This window comes from Vulpes vulpes, chromosome 4 (genome assembly GCF_048418805.1).
Source record: "Vulpes vulpes isolate BD-2025 chromosome 4, VulVul3, whole genome shotgun sequence".
NCBI classification, from domain to species: domain Eukaryota; kingdom Metazoa; phylum Chordata; class Mammalia; order Carnivora; family Canidae; genus Vulpes; species Vulpes vulpes.
The window spans coordinates 83,874,104-83,889,790 of NC_132783.1; the positions used below are offsets into that span (position 1 = coordinate 83,874,104).

At 54.3% G+C, this 15,687-nt stretch overlaps 1 protein-coding gene across 5 annotated transcripts; it reads left to right on the forward strand.

Annotated features, from left to right (window-relative positions):
* Positions 1-1,214: 1,214 nt before the first annotated feature.
* ZSWIM8 (zinc finger SWIM-type containing 8) lies at positions 1,215-15,605 on the forward strand. 5 transcript variants are annotated; one of them, XM_026004782.2, is made up of 26 exons: positions 1,215-1,834; positions 3,982-4,135; positions 4,388-4,482; positions 4,659-4,831; positions 5,007-5,114; positions 5,233-5,314; positions 5,452-5,572; positions 5,811-6,012; positions 6,158-6,333; positions 6,702-7,695; positions 8,475-8,606; positions 8,739-8,918; positions 9,024-9,207; positions 9,418-9,516; positions 10,099-10,223; positions 10,890-11,130; positions 11,231-11,389; positions 11,488-11,716; positions 11,889-12,178; positions 12,335-12,558; positions 13,091-13,579; positions 13,807-13,990; positions 14,093-14,269; positions 14,452-14,571; positions 14,829-15,007; positions 15,128-15,605. In XM_026004782.2, the coding sequence occupies exons 1-26, from the start codon at positions 1,627-1,629 to the stop codon at positions 15,329-15,331; spliced, it is 5,529 nt and encodes a 1,842-aa protein (XP_025860567.1). In that variant the 5' UTR covers positions 1,215-1,626; the 3' UTR covers positions 15,332-15,605. The 5 variants fall into 5 exon arrangements, with proteins under 5 accessions (XP_025860567.1, XP_025860549.1, XP_025860577.1 ...); XM_026004764.2 differs by having other exon boundaries at positions 14,897-15,007; XM_026004792.2 differs by having other exon boundaries at positions 13,807-13,966.
* Positions 15,606-15,687: the final 82 nt, after the last annotated feature.

The window sequence follows — 15,687 nt, forward strand, 5'->3', positions numbered from 1 at the left end:
CTTCTTCCTGCATGGCAATAATTAAGTGGAGCTGATTATCATTTGTCTCCCTTCCCCAGGTACCTGGCATTGGCCTCTCCCAAATGGTAAAACTGAAACTTGTTTGGCAGTTATCTTTTTTGTATCACCTGTTCACTTCTCTCATTAAGTTACCTCCCTAGTTGCTGAAGGCATTAACTTCTGTGACCCCTTGATATCAGAAACAATTGTGTAGCATTTTAGGTACTTCTGCCCTTTCAGGCATAACTAACCTAACCTTTTCTATATATATTAGAGCATTAAATAGACAAAGGGATCAGTGGGGTTTCTAAAGCTCCAGTGGGGTAATTATTAAGATAAAGAAGGGGTCTTACTTCCCTGACCCCCACAGCTACCTCTTCCTATAGTCCTCATATCCCATGGATAAAGCACTGGGCAGTTGCCTGGTTCTGAAAGCTGAGGCTCTTGGCTGTAGGAAGAAGCCCAGTGCCTATGCACTTTGGGATGGACCTGAGTTCTGTGGACATAAATGGGAAAGAAATTTTGTCTTTAACTACAACTGAAATTTAGCACTTCAGTTAGGACTGAGGGAAACATACCACAGTATGTCAGCAATACCTATGTGAAATCATATTTTCATATAGTAGATTTCAGATACCTCAATATCATTTATACCCATCACTAGCTTCAAAATTACTGTATTTGGGTCTTAATGTGTAAATAAAGTATCAGTGTGTTACAAATTTGTTTTATTATTTTGGCAATTGTATTTCGACATAATTGGTTTCCTTTGTAATTTTTAAGTTTTATTTTGTGCATTTATAACAACTGGAGAAGGGGGGTCTAAAGACTGCCAGGCTGCCAAAGGGTCCGGAGCACAAAAAAAAGGACCCACTGACAAAACCGTACAACCATTTCCTGAAATCAAGTGCGTTCTTCTCGTGGTGCTTCCCTGAAGAGACCCTATTAAAAAGTATGATGGAATGCAGGCTTCTGGACTACAACTCCCAGAAGGTTATGCGGCCCCAGGGCCTATCCGGAGTTAAAACCGTAAACTCCACCTAATAGTTTCTGTGTTATCGCTTGACAGCCTACGTTTCCCGGCGTTCATGGCGGCTGTTTATTCCTCGGGGACATTATGGACGCCGAGTTATTGCTGGGATCTGTAGTCATTTCATATTCCTCTGTGTATTGATTTCCTCTTACGGTATCCGAGGGTGGGTTCGAGAAAAAAAGGCAGGAAATGCAGTAATTAGAAGACAGGTCCTCTACATCTGCCCGTCCCGGGTCAGGTTCCCAAGCGCGCGAGGGCGGAAGTGGTGGTGGCCGGCGCGGCCGGAAGTTCAGATCAGCTGATGGGGGAGGCGGCGCCGCAGCCGCCGAGAGGCCCCGGCTGCCGAGCGCTTCGTCCGGGCCCGGAGTCTCGGATACTGGCCACGATCCCTGTTCGCACCTCGCAGTTGGGCGAGGCCCGATTCCATATCCCTTCCAGGCTTGAGATCCTCGTCCGGCACGGCCGCCCTGAGCGCCCCGGCCACCCCCAGCCCCGGCTCGCCCCTCAGGCCCCGGGCCTCCCCTCAGCCCCCGGCCGGCGGCCCAGGCCCCGGATCCGCGGGGGGGGACCCGGCCCCGGGGGGTGCAGGCCCCATGGAGCTGATGTTCGCGGAATGGGAGGACGGAGAGCGCTTTTCATTCGAAGATTCGGACCGCTTTGAGGAGGATTCGCTCTGTTCCTTCATCTCCGAGGCCGAGAGCCTCTGCCAGAACTGGCGGGGATGGCGCAAACAGTCCGCGGGGCCCAATTCCCCCACTGGCGGCGGTGGCGGCGGTGGCAGCGGCGGTACCAGAATGCGAGGTGAGGGTGAGCGGAGGGGGAAGGGAGCGGACTGGCTCTGCTCGGGCCTTGCTGGGGAGCTGTCCCTGCTCGGGAGCTGTCCCGGCCGCGAGCTGTCCCAAGCTCGGAACGGACTTCTGGACTCGCTTTTCCAGTCTTCCTGGGCTTGGCTCCTCCACGCCAGCGCGCGCGCGCGCGCGCCTGTGTGCGTGTGTATGGGAGTGAGGGCTGGGAAATCCTCCGGTGGGTAGGATTAACGACAAAGTACATCTTTTGTGGTTCATTTGTCTTAGAGATGGGGTAGGAGAAAAAAAACTCCCCTGACTTTGGGAGTACTTACCGAGTTCAGCCCGTGGCGAGCCAGAAAAATAGAAGAGAAGGCGGGTAGGGGGTGGATCGTGAAGAAGGGAACCACTTGAGGTGTGTCGACCCCACTGCAAAGTGCGTTGGGAACTTCCTGTTAAGGGCGATGACAGCCTCTGATCCTGGCTACACCAGGAAGGGGTTCCATCCAGAGGAAAGTGTAGGTGAACTGGCCTGTGAGAGGAGATTCCATAGTTACATAGGTTCAGATCAGAGGCTTGGTTCCCAGCCATGTTGAACATCTGTCAGGAGCCCAGGCTGGGACCGCTGGATTAGAGCCTTAGATTTCTATCATCTGGGACCCCGGGGAAGAGTGTAGGTAATTGTTTCTAGAGTTTCCTTATGAAACATTCTTACTGGGTTTTTTTTTTTTTTTTTTTTTTTTTTTTGCAGTAAGCTTCTTTCATCCTTGGGTCTTTCAGTGAATTAACTGAGCAGTGCTGTGAAGATTTTTCCTTTAATTAAAGGGGATTGAGGGGAGAGTGAGGATAAGTGAAGACCCACAGCCTCAAGACTCACCACATCCTTTCCCTGCCTTCCTCACGGCACAGTTTTTGTCCTGGGCCTCAATGCAAGCCGACTTTTTTCGGCATTTGGGGGTGTGATTCTACTCCAGCCATTCCAAGAGTCCTGTTTTCCAAACTGCCCTGCAGAGATTTTTAGCGCTTTTAGCACCACTGGGACAGAGAGAAATGTACACATGTGACTCGTTAGGAGTGGTAGTGTTCAACTTCAGTTGGAGAGGTGGAGTATGTTCTGTGTACACACACCCACATGCCCACAAAGATCATAGGCAGTTTCACTGTGGGTCTTCTATGGTTTCTTTGCTTTTCTCACATTTGCATGTATGGGTAGCCTTGGGGCTTAGAGGGAAGTAACTGAAGTCATGTTGATGAAAATTTTCAGCATATCAGTATTTTCCTGAATAGGTTAAAATCTAGAAAAGCATGTCATTCCCCAAACCCCCTGCCATCCCGGGCTACCCCCAGTTGCTTGCTTGTAAAATAAGGAGATTAACTTTTTAAAAAAAGGTTTCTTTCAGTTCCATGATTTTCTGATCTGTCTTCTACTCTGATTAGCAATTTGGTGAGATATGTTTGCAATCTGTTTTTGTTTCATCACTTTTTGATTAAAACAGTGCAGGAAACATTGAGTAGCAACTCCATCCTGCTGCAGGTGATTACAGGAGCAGTAGCTAGGTTTTCCTAGGATAACCCATCTTCCTCCCCACCCCCCTTCACAGGCTTGCATTGTAGGAAGCCAAGGCTCAGGTGTGCCAGAGGACATGCAGTCTCTCTTTTACTGGACCTCTCTCTCTTAACTCCTCTGGGTTCTGGCCTATCTTCACTCCTTAGGTAGAGGTCTAGAGTCATCTAGAGAAAAAGGGATAGTAAAAAAGCAACTAGAGAAGAGAATGTCAGAGGAAGAGACATTAACAATGTAATATGAATCTAAAGTGCTAGGTATGAGGGAAATTAGATGCCGAGCCATGTGAGAGGGGTTACTTGCTAGGATCTTGGAACACACCTGTTTGGCCAGGAATTTCTGGGATATCCCTGGTAACTTCTCTTCTAGACCTTAGGTAGCAGGCTGTTGGTTGTAGTTGATTAGCTCCCCTCCCCCAGATGGAGCCTTAAGGGTTAATGTATCCTAATTGGAACGTCCCTGGGTTTTTCATCCAGATCTCCCCTTTCTTTCATAGTGAAGTGGGGCCCAAGAAGTTAGGCACTGGCATTGGTGCCAAGTAATCATGGCCCTTTTCATTTCCCCTTCTCTTTACCCTCACCCAAACATTTGTTTCCAAGATGGACTGGTGATCCCATTGGTGGAACTATCAGCAAAGCAGGTGGCATTTCATATCCCATTTGAAGTGGTGGAGAAAGTTTATCCCCCAGTGCCTGAACAGCTACAGCTCCGAATTGCTTTTTGGAGCTTCCCTGAGAATGAAGAGGATATCCGGTGAGGCTAAAGGACTGATGGTGGGGAGTGGGTCCTGATATTCCACACTGTGTGCTGGGCTTCCTACAGAACAAAGGAGATACTGTATTTGGGGCTGTGGTAAGAAGACGACAAGGGGAGGAGAGAGTGCCTGGGATTTTCCCTAAGAGGGAGTGACACTGGGGGGAGAGTGCCCAGGGCATTGTGGTGTCTGACAGGGTCTCTTGAAGGGTATTTGCTGAGTTGTGGCTGTGTCTTCTTCTTCACTATCAGGCTGTATTCCTGCCTGGCCAATGGCAGTGCGGACGAGTTCCAGCGAGGCGATCAGCTGTTCCGCATGAGGGCTGTGAAAGACCCACTGCAGATAGGTAAGGGTCCTCTTGCGCCCTGTGGCACCCCCTGCTCCTCCTATCCCCTGTGTTAGGAATGAAGGACCTACTGCAAGAAGCCAGAGCAGGTCGTCAGGATAACTGCAGGGCCAGGGTTGAGGGCAGAGAATTATGTCTCGATGGCTCTCCCTGACCATACCCATGTTTCTTCCCAGGGTTCCACCTGAGTGCTACAGTGGTGCCACCTCAGATGGTCCCCCCCAAAGGGGCCTACAACGTGGCTGTGATGTTTGACCGCTGCCGGGTCACTTCCTGCAGCTGCACCTGTGGGGCTGGGGCCAAATGGTGCACTCACGTCGTGGCACTCTGTCTCTTCCGCATCCACAACGTGAGGCCCTCCCAATTTATCCCGGCCCTATCCTACGCTCCATCCCCCCCTTCTCTGCTGCATGCCTGGCCACAATGTGAGCCCCCTCGCCTCCCTGAATCTGCCTGTCTTTCCCAGCTCCGGCGTCAGCAAGCCTTCTCTCAGCTTGTTCTATTTCTCTCCGTGTCCCCTTCAGGCTTCTGCAGTCTGCCTGCGTGCCCCAGTCTCAGAGTCCCTGTCTCGGCTGCAGAGGGACCAGCTACAGAAGTTTGCCCAGTACCTCATCAGTGAACTCCCTCAGCAGGTGAGTGAGGCGTGCCCTCCTCCAGCCCCCGAGCTCAGGACTGCGCTCATGTTAGAGTCTTCATGTTAGAGCAGTGCCTCCTGGAGTCATCTGTGCCTTTGTCCCTTTCCCCGCTCAGATCCTCCCCACAGCCCAGCGTCTTCTGGATGAACTCCTCTCTTCGCAGTCCACGGCCATCAACACTGTGTGTGGAGCCCCCGGTGAGTGTGGAGAGAAGGAAGGGCAGTGGGAAGGAAGCAAGCTGGTAGCGCAGAGCACCGCTGACTAAAAACAGCTTGCTGCTGTCAGGCGAATCCAGGCCCCTATCTCTAGGTAACTGACTGCCTGTCACCCCCAGACCCCACAGCAGGGCCCTCCGCCTCTGACCAGAGTACTTGGTATTTGGATGAATCCACACTCACTGACAACATCAAGAAGACATTGCACAAGTTCTGTGGACCCTCGCCTGTGGTCTTCAGGTAAATGGATCGCTTCATGCCTGTGTCTGTGGTGCAGGGGAGCGTCCTTCAGGCTGTTGACAGATTGACAGCACTTTGTTCTGTTAATACTTGTGGATCAAGAATTGTTGTTGTAGCGTCCTTCCCCCCACTCCATGTTTGGGGTCAGGACCCCTTTTGTGTCAAAGCCCTGGTGCACTTTCTCTTGTTTCCTGCGACCCATCTCAGGGTTAGCATTTTCCATCCACTGCCTTCACAGTGACGTGAACTCCATGTATCTGTCTTCCACGGAACCTCCGGCTGCTGCCGAGTGGGCCTGTCTGCTGCGCCCTCTGAGGGGCCGCGAGCCAGAGGGGGTCTGGAACCTACTTAGCATCGTGCGGGAGATGTTCAAACGGAGGGACAGTAATGCTGCTCCCTTGTTGGAGATCCTCACTGACCAGTGCCTCACCTATGAACAGGTAACCCTCTGGGGTTGGCAAGCCCCGCTGTGGTTCGTTTTCTCCTTCCCTTACCCTCGCCTCCCTCCTGATGGGGACACTGGGGAGCACCACTCTTTCTTTCTCCGGGCTGCTAGGTGCATCTCGGGGCCCTCTTTGTTTCCAGATAACGGGTTGGTGGTACAGCGTGCGTACCTCAGCCTCACACAGCAGCGCCAGTGGGCACACGGGCCGCAGCAATGGGCAGTCGGAGGTGGCCGCCCATGCGTGTGCCAGCATGTGTGACGAGATGGTCACCCTGTGGAGGCTAGCTGTTCTGGACCCTGCACTCAGTCCCCAGCGGTGAGTCTCTCCTCACGCTCGCCATGGCACCCATCTCGGGCCAGCCCAGACAGACCGAGCCCTCATCTCCCAGACCCATAGACGTGTTCTCTTCTACTCCTCAGGAAATGGCAGGTGCTGAGTATTAGGGTTGCTGGAGATTTAGGAGTTCTTTTTCTGAGAGGCTTTCTTCCTTCCCTCCCCGAAATAGCTCCCGCTTTCCCAGATGCCTGAGTGTTGGAGTGATGGGTACGGGCTGTTTGGAGCAGTGCTTCCCTGGGGCCTTCCTTGGGCCCCCCTTCTGGGGTTCGTGCCGGCTCTGTCTCCTTCCATCTCCTCTCAGGGCAGAATGTAGCCCCCCTGCAGCCTCCCCAACTTTGTTCCCACAGTCGCCGGGAACTGTGTGCACAGCTACGCCAGTGGCAGCTGAAGGTGATTGAGAATGTGAAGCGGGGACAGCACAAAAAGACCCTGGAGCGGCTCTTCCCTGGCTTCCGGCCAGCAGTGGAGGCCTGCTACTTCAACTGGGAAGAGGCCTACCCACTTCCTGGTGTCACCTACAGCGGCACTGACCGGAAGTTGGCGCTGTGCTGGGCCCGGGCCCTGCCGCCTCGGCCAGGTGCCTCCCGCCCTGGAGGCCTGGAGGAATCCCGGGAGCGGCCCCGAGCTCTCCCTTCTGAGCCGGCTGTGCGGCCCAAGGAGCCGGGGGCCAAGCGCAAGGGATTGGGTGAGGGGGTCCCCTCGTCGCAGCGGGGTCCCCGCCGCCTTTCTGCGGAGGGGGGAGATAAGGCCCTGCATAAGATGGGCCCAGGTGGGGGCAAAGCCAAGGCACTGGGTGGGGCTGGCAGTGGGGGCAAGGGGTCATCAGGCGGCGGCAGCAAGCGACGGCTGAGCAGTGAAGACAGCTCCCTGGAGCCAGATCTGGCCGAGATGAGCCTGGATGACAGCAGCCTGGCCCTGGGTGCAGAGGCCAGCACCTTTGGTGGATTCCCTGAGAGCCCGCCACCCTGCCCTCCTGCTGGTGGCTCCCGAGGTCCACCCACCTTCCTTCCTGAGCCCCCAGATACTTACGAAGAAGATGGTGGTGTGTACTTCTCGGAAGGGCCTGAGCCGCCCACAGCCTCTGCTGGCCCCCGTGGCCTCTTGCCTGGGGAGGTCTGTACCCGGGATGACCTCCCTTCCACAGATGAGAGTGGCAATGGGCTCCCCAAAACCAAAGAGGCAGCCACTGCAGTCGGAGAGGAGGATGATGACTACCAGGCATATTATCTGAATGCCCAGGATGGGGCTGGGGGCGAGGAAGAGAAGGCCGAGGGCGGGGCCGGGGAGGAGCACGACCTGTTTGCCGGGCTGAAGCCACTGGAACAGGAGAGCCGCATGGAGGTGAGAGGACGCCGAGAGGACGCTGAGGGTGCTCCTTAGCCACAGCTGGGAGAGGGGCCGTCTGGCTCTAGTCAGGGGTGTCAGGACTAGAGCATGGCTGTTAGAATCCTGTGGTGGGGCTCCTAACTGGCCCTCCTGCCTGCCATCCATTCTCTTCACTGCTTCCATGTTGATTTTCCTGGGCTGTCTGGTTGTGTCGCTCTGATGCTTAAAAGTATTCAGTGATTTCTCACTGCCCTGAGTTTAAAAATGAAGGCCCTTGGCATGACCTGTGAGGCTCTACTTGGTCCGATCTTTGTGTGCTTCTGCAGCCTCATCCAGCTCTTCTGTCCTTTATACTGGTCAGCTGAACCATTCCTCTAGCTTGCCATGCTTTTTCTTGCATCCTTATATTTGCACAGATTGGCCTTTCTGCGTAGAATGTTCTCCCTCACTTTACCCAGTTAGTTCCTATTCCTTCCTCAGGTCTCAGATATCTCAGAGATCCCTTCCTCTAGGAAGTTGTCCCTGAGATTGCTTCTCCACCCCAGGTCCCAGTGAGGTATCTTACCCACCTGTTCCCCTCTCGACCTTTCCCAATGGTAGCTGGCTTCACGCTGGTTTGTGTGTTTGTGTGTCTGTTTCTCTAATCAGACTGTGAGTTCCTGTGGTATACCCAGGACCAGTAGAGGGCCTAGCATATAGCAAGGACTCATGGGATGTGTGCCGCATGAGTGAGTATGGTGTCCTGCCCCTGGAAGTTAGGGCTTCAGCCTGTGTGCGGCCCATGTCCTCCCCAGGTGTTGTTTGCCTGTGCTGAGGCCCTGCATGCGCATGGCTACAGCAGTGAGGCCTCCCGCCTCACCGTGGAGCTTGCCCAGGACCTGCTAGCCAACCCACCCGACCTCAAGGTAGAGCCGCCCCCTGCCAAGGTGAGAGACTCCCACCTACCTCCCCACTTGCCCCAACCCTCTTCTATGCCCCACCCCAAGTGAGAGCCTCCTTCTCACTCCACCAAGATGAGTCAGACTCATCAGCCTGCCTCCTTGCACTTACTTCTTTAGGGCAAGAAGAACAAGGTATCTACGAGCCGTCAGACCTGGGTGGCCACCAACACCCTGACCAAGGCAGCCTTCCTATTAACAGTGCTAAGTGAACGTCCAGAGCACCACAACCTGGCCTTCCGAGTTGGCATGTTTGCCTTGGAGCTACAGCGGCCCCCAGCTTCTACCAAGGCTTTGGAGGTCAGAGGTTCTATCTATCTGAGCCTTGTACTGCAATCTCCTCAGAGCCCTGCGGCTTGATGTGCACTGGCACAACAGAGGTCTGAGCTGTGCTTATGCTGTTAGGTGAAGCTGGCATACCAGGAGTCTGAGGTGGCTGCCCTGCTCAAGAAGATTCCTCTGGGTCCAAGTGAGATGAGTACCATGCGGTGCCGGGCAGAGGAGCTTCGGGAGGGGACGCTCTGTGACTATCGGCCTGTTTTGCCTCTCATGTTGGCCAGTTTCATCTTTGACGTTCTCTGTGCTCCAGGTATGGTGCATGACTTTATAGCAAGTAGGAATCTTGGGTAGGAGTAGTTTTCTCTCAGGAGAAACCAAGAGCCCCAAAGCTCTGAATTGCCTTTGGGACCCATCAGGCAGCTTCATGAGAGGTCTGGAATGATAAGAGTCTTGGGTTCCCTACATTTTATTCTTCCCCATGATGCTTCTGTCTGGCTGACTAACTTCAACTTTCGTCCAGTGGTTTCTCCCACGGGTTCCCGGCCTCCAAGTCGTAACTGGAACAACGAGATGCCTGGGGATGAGGAGCTGGGATTTGAAGCAGCAGTTGCTGCCTTAGGTGAGTTTAGACTATCTTGAGCACAACTATGAGCTAAGCCTGTGGCCAGGAAGGGTGTGAGATGTGGCCCTGTTTTGAAGGGGCTGCATGGCAGTGGGACAGCCAGAATGACGTGTATAAGCCAAGTACTGCCTATGAGACAGTCAAGAATTTAGGAACAAAATGTGTGCTATGGCTGTTGGGTGTTATAAGAGCAGCAAAACAAAAATCTAGGAAAAGGACTCCAGGAGGATATAGAATATGGAATGTAGGTTAAAAGATCAGTTAGGTTTTTGGTAGAGGGACAAAAGACCATGAATAAAAACAGGGATAATTGAGTCTTCATGAGAGTGAGGAGTCCAACTTCCTTGAAATGATGGATATGCTATGAAGGTAGAGTGGGCCAGCTTATGAAGGTCTTAAAACGTAGATCGGAGCTAAGGCTGGGTATAATAAGTGGTGGGGACCTTCCACAGGGGATGTGGGTTGGATCAGAACTCCTTATGTCATATGCTGGTTGACTCAGTAGCCCTGGCCTGTTCACCTTTGGCATCTTGGGAGTTATGGCCATTCTCAGTCCCTATGAGACCCTTCTTCTCACAGGTATGAAAACAACAGTGAGTGAGGCAGAGCATCCCCTCCTGTGTGAAGGCACACGTCGGGAGAAGGGTGACCTGGCACTGGCTCTAATGATCACTTACAAGGATGACCAAGCCAAGCTTAAAAAGGTAGGGACAGAGGTACTGGGATTTTGATGGGCAGCAAATTTTACCATCTTTCTCAGGGGATTCCAGTACAATAAGGAAAGGGCTATACTGCCCATAGGAGATTAATGGAGAATTCTGGGGACACTTCATAAAGAGTAAGACCAAATGGGGTGTGGGGGGGGTTGCTGAGTAACTTAGTCGGTTCAGCGTCTGACTCTTGATTTCAGCACAGGTCATGATCTCAAGGTCATGAGACTGAACCCTGTGTCAGGCTCTGTACTTGGCATGGAGCCTGCTTGGGATTCTCTCTCTCTTCTCCCTCTGGCCCTCCCTACCCCACTTACACACACACTCTCCCTCTAAAAAACTAAACAAAAAAACCACTGACTAAAAAAGAAGACTAATGGTCTCAAAGGAGTGCTTGGGCTGGGGGTGGAAGAAGAAAAGCAAAGGGCATAAAGTCAGTTTTACATTTATTTCATATTTATTGAATATCCATATACTCAGTCCTATGGTTAAGTGTTAGGATACCAAGATACGTAAGCCAGCCCCTATCTGGGGGATGGGGGGGATCCTCCTATGGTTGTTAACTGGGGAGGGCTTCTGGAAGCTGTTTCAAAGAGAGAGGAAGGTAAATAGAAATAGAAGTCAGGAGCTAAAGGGGATCTTGTCTGCTTCTGTTCTCAGATCTTAGACAAACTCTTGGACCGAGAGAGCCAGACGCATAAGCCCCAAACACTGAGTTCGTTCTACTCATCCAGCCGCCCAGCCACAGCCAGCCAGAGGTCTCCTTCAAAGCATGGGGGCCCATCTGCCCCAGGGGCCCTGCAACCACTGACCTCGGGCTCTGCAGGGCCTGCTCAGCCAGGGAGTGTGGCAGGGGCTGGGCCAGGCCCCACTGAGGGCTTCACAGAGAAGAATGTGCCTGGTGAGGTGGGGGCACTGGGCAGGGGGGATGAATGGTATAGGAACCATGTTGGGGTCCCCTTTCCTGAGCTCATCCCAATGTTCTATTTTCTCTCACCTAGAAAGTTCCCCACATTCTCCCTGTGAGGGTCTCCCATCTGAGGCAGCCTTGACCCCAAGGCCAGAAGGGAAGGTTCCCAGCCGCCTGGCACTTGGCAGTCGTGGAGGCTACAATGGACGGGGCTGGGGCTCCCCAGGGCGGCCTAAGAAGAAACACACAGGTATGACAGCCTGTGGGATGACATGGAGGGAAGGATATTCCTGAAGTCTGAACTCTGGAACTTCTGGCTTCTGAGACTGACTTGTCTTGGGGGGTTAGGCATGGCCAGCATTGACAGCAGTGCCCCTGAAACGACGTCGGACAGCTCCCCCACCTTAAGCCGGAGGCCACTTCGAGGGGGCTGGGCCCCCACCTCCTGGGGCCGAGGACAGGACAGTGACAGCATTAGCAGTTCTTCCTCGGACTCCCTGGGCTCCTCGTCCTCCAGTGGAAGTCGCCGGGCCAGTGCCAGTGGAGGGGCCCGGGCAAAGACCGTTGAGGTTGGCAGGTCAGTGGAAGAAATACCCATCTCCTCTCCTCTGGCCCACCCTCAGAGCCATATCCCTAGTGTAATCCAGCTAATGTTCCCCCATAACCCCTTACCCTGGTCTTACCCGAACAACCTGGATACCCATTTCAGAGAAACCCCAATCCCCGTCCCTACCCCATTGCCCCTTCAGGTACAAGGGCCGCCGTCCCGAGAGTCATGCCCCCCATGTACCCAATCAGCCATCAGAGGCAGCTGCACACTTCTACTTCGAGTTGGCGAAGACGGTGCTGATCAAGGCAGGGGGCAACAGCAGCACTTCAATTTTCACACATCCATCTTCCTCAGGGGGCCACCAGGGTCCTCACCGCAACCTGCACCTTTGCGCCTTCGAGATTGGGCTTTATGCCCTTGGCCTGCACAACTTTGTTTCTCCCAACTGGCTCTCACGTACTTATTCTTCCCACGTTTCCTGGATTACAGGTAAACCCAGTGTCTTGATTTGGGTATGGGAGGGGGGGGGTTTATTGATAGAGCTAAGAGTCTTATCTTCATGGAATTACTGATCTCAGACACCACTTGCACTCCCCAGAGGTGCCCATACTCACCCCATTCTGATTTTTGCTCCTTTCCCTAAAGGTCAGGCAATGGAGATTGGCAGTGCAGCTCTGACTATACTGGTAGAGTGCTGGGATGGACACCTGACACCCCCTGAGGTTGCATCCCTGGCTGACAGGGCATCACGGGCACGAGACTCCAATATGGTGAGGGCAGCGGCGGAGCTAGCCCTCAGCTGCCTGCCTCATGCCCATGCATTGAACCCTAATGAGATCCAGCGGGCCCTGGTGCAGTGCAAGGAGCAGGTATTTCTATGGGCAATCTGGGGACCTGCTTTGAGGCATCTGGGCAGGGACTTTGGGCATGAGGAAAATCAATAGTTCAGCTCTTGATTCCTGTGTCCTGGAGCTCACAGATTATCCCGTTTGTCCTGTTGTGCTGTTAATGCACTTTCACATCCATTTCTTCTTTCACCATACGACTCTGAGATTAGGATTATTCCTATTTTATAGTTTAAGGAAATGGAGGCCTATGCTTTAGGGATGGAGGCGATCAGCAGGCTGGAATACTCAGGGCAGACTTTAGGGACACAGTGGAATTGGATGGGAGGGGGTGTAAGTTAGTTTGGAACTAGGACTATAACCTGGGTCTTCTACTGGTCAGTTGTTTGTTCGGCATCTGTGTGAAGCACTCATTACTCTGACATGGACTCTGAGCATCGGCCTGACCCTCTGATGCCTCCCCGGGAACCAGCCAACTCAGAGGTGGTGGAATGTCATTTAAGAGCGACCCTGAGGGAAGCCCCTCCCCTTAACCCTCTGTGTCCCTCCCTTCCAGGATAACCTGATGTTGGAGAAGGCCTGCATGGCAGTGGAAGAGGCAGCAAAGGGTGGGGGTGTATACCCCGAAGTGTTGTTTGAGGTTGCTCACCAGTGGTTCTGGCTATATGAGCAAACAGCAGGTGGCTCATCCGCAGCCCGTGAAGGGGCTACAAGCTGTAGTGCCAGTGGGATCAGGGCAGCTGGGGAGGCTGGGCGGGGGCTGCCTGAGGGCAGGGGGGGCCCAGGGACTGAGCCGGTTACAGTGGCAGCAGCAGCAGTGACAGCAGCAGCCACAGTGGTGCCAGTCATCTCAGTGGGGTCCAGTCTATATCCAGGTCCAGGACTGGGGCATGGTCATTCCCCTGGCCTGCACCCCTACACTGCTCTACAGCCCCACCTGCCCTGCAGCCCTCAATACCTCACCCACCCAGCACACCCTGCCCACCCAATGCCTCATATGCCCCGGCCTGCCGTCTTCCCTGTGCCCAGCTCTGCATACCCACAGGTGAGACCAGTGTTCTGGGGGGTTGGGCAGGTGGAAAAACATTGAGGGTTCGTGTGGGGTTGGAGTGGGGTCCTCTGGGAGAGTCCTAGGGCTGTCCTGGTGAGGTGGTGGAGGTCTGGGGGACCCAGGCCAGCCAACTAAGATAAAAAATGTAGGGACACCAGTTGTGGGACCAAGGGGGAGAGCTACATCTTAATAGAATCCTCTTCTCTTCTCCCTGTCTTTAGGGTGTGCATCCTGCCTTCTTGGGGGCTCAGTACCCTTACTCAGTGACTCCCCCCTCACTTGCTGCCACTGCTGTGTCTTTCCCTGTCCCTTCCATGGCACCCATCACAGTACATCCCTACCACACAGAGCCAGGGCTCCCACTGCCCACCAGTGTGGCCTGTGAGTTGTGGGGACAGGGAACAGGTGAATGGAGGGGAGGTACACAGGGCAGGGAGTTGGGGGAGGAACCCTCTCTGTCCCCTTTTGGGCCGGGAATTCCTCATCTGGCTTTCATCCCACCCTCAGTGAGCAGTGTCCATCCAGCATCCACGTTTCCAGCCATCCAGGGTGCCTCGTTGCCTGCCCTGACTACACAGCCCAGCCCTCTGGTGAGCGGGGGGTTTCCACCACCCGAGGAGGAGACACACAGTCAGCCTGTCAACCCACACAGCCTGCACCACCTGCACGCTGCCTACCGTGTTGGTGAGAGGAGGTCCCTTTTTGTGCCCCCACCTGCAGTTGTGCCACAAGCTCTTCAGCGACACCTCCCTCCCCACAGCTCTTAATTGGTTTACTGTGGGGTCAGGTGTACCATGTTGGGGTAGAGGATGAAAAAGGATGTACCCCCACCGTGTGGGTACATCCTGGTTCCCACCCTCTTCCAGGAATGCTGGCACTGGAGATGCTGGGTCGCAGAGCACACAATGATCACCCCAACAACTTCTCCCGCTCCCCCCCCTACACTGATGATGTCAAATGGTTGCTGGGGCTGGCAGCAAAGCTGGGTAACACCTCCTCTCCCCAGGACCATTGTCCGCCCCCCTCCCGCTTCCCCCACCTTCCTATCCCAGACCTCCTTCCTAGCTCTTGCTCAGAGTTGAGGCCTTGGTCGGGTATGTGTGCGTGCGCGGGGGGTGGGGGGGTTACCTCAGCTCCTGGGGTGGAGGGAGGCTCTCTGCCAGGCCAGAGCTGAGAGATAAAAGTTGGGTCCCTAGGGCAGAGGTGGCCACCCCCGTCTCATGCCCCTCCCCCTGCCCCCCAGGAGTGAACTACGTGCACCAGTTCTGTGTGGGGGCAGCCAAGGGGGTGCTGAGCCCGTTTGTGCTGCAGGAGATCGTCATGGAGACGCTGCAGCGGCTGAGCCCTGCTCATGCCCACAACCACCTGCGTGCCCCGGCCTTCCACCAACTGGTGCAGCGCTGCCAGCAGGCATACATGCAGGTGACAACCTAGGAAGTATGGAGTAGGGCAGAGCACTTCCTGGGCAGGCAGGGAACAGATTACCCCGTGCGCTAGGGAGGATGGGCCTGATTCTGTGCTTAGTGGCTCATCCTCTTCTAGTACATCCACCACCGCTTGATTCACCTGACCCCTGCCGACTACGACGACTTTGTGAACGCGATCCGCAGTGCCCGCAGCGCCTTCTGCCTGACACCCATGGGCATGATGCAGTTCAACGACATCCTGCAGAACCTCAAGCGCAGCAAACAGACCAAGGAGCTGTGGCAGCGGGTCTCCCTCGAGATGACCACCTTCTCCCCATGAGTCTGGCCCCTCTAGGGTCCTATACAGGGACACAGGCCTGTGGCTATGGGGGCCCCTCACACAGAGGGAGTGAATCTTGGCTGGACAGATCCTCCCCACTCAGTTCTCTGGTAGCCCAGACTGGCAGCTGCTCTTGGGCTGTAGCTTGGGGCCAAGATGTCTCAGACCCTAGAAGCCTAGGGTTGGGGGAGACAGCCCTGTCTGGGAGGGGGCATTGGGTGGCCTCTGGTATTTATTTGGCATTTATAAATATATAAACTCCTTTTTTACTCTAGTCTGCCTGGGCCTTTGCCTTCTTTCCCTTCACGTGCAGATGAGCTTTGAACCGGGGTGGGGGAAAAGACTGATACTTGCTT

Coding starts and splice junctions, on each gene's coding strand:
- ZSWIM8 (XM_026004764.2), top strand. CDS start 1,627: ATGGAGCTGATGTTCGCGGAATGGGAGGACGGAGAGCGCTTTTCATTC. Junction 5,115..5,232: donor TCAGTGAACTCCCTCAGCAG/GTGAGTGAGGCG, acceptor TTCCCCGCTCAG/ATCCTCCCCACAGCCCAGCG. Junction 12,559..13,090: donor TGGTGCAGTGCAAGGAGCAG/GTATTTCTATGG, acceptor CCTCCCTTCCAG/GATAACCTGATGTTGGAGAA.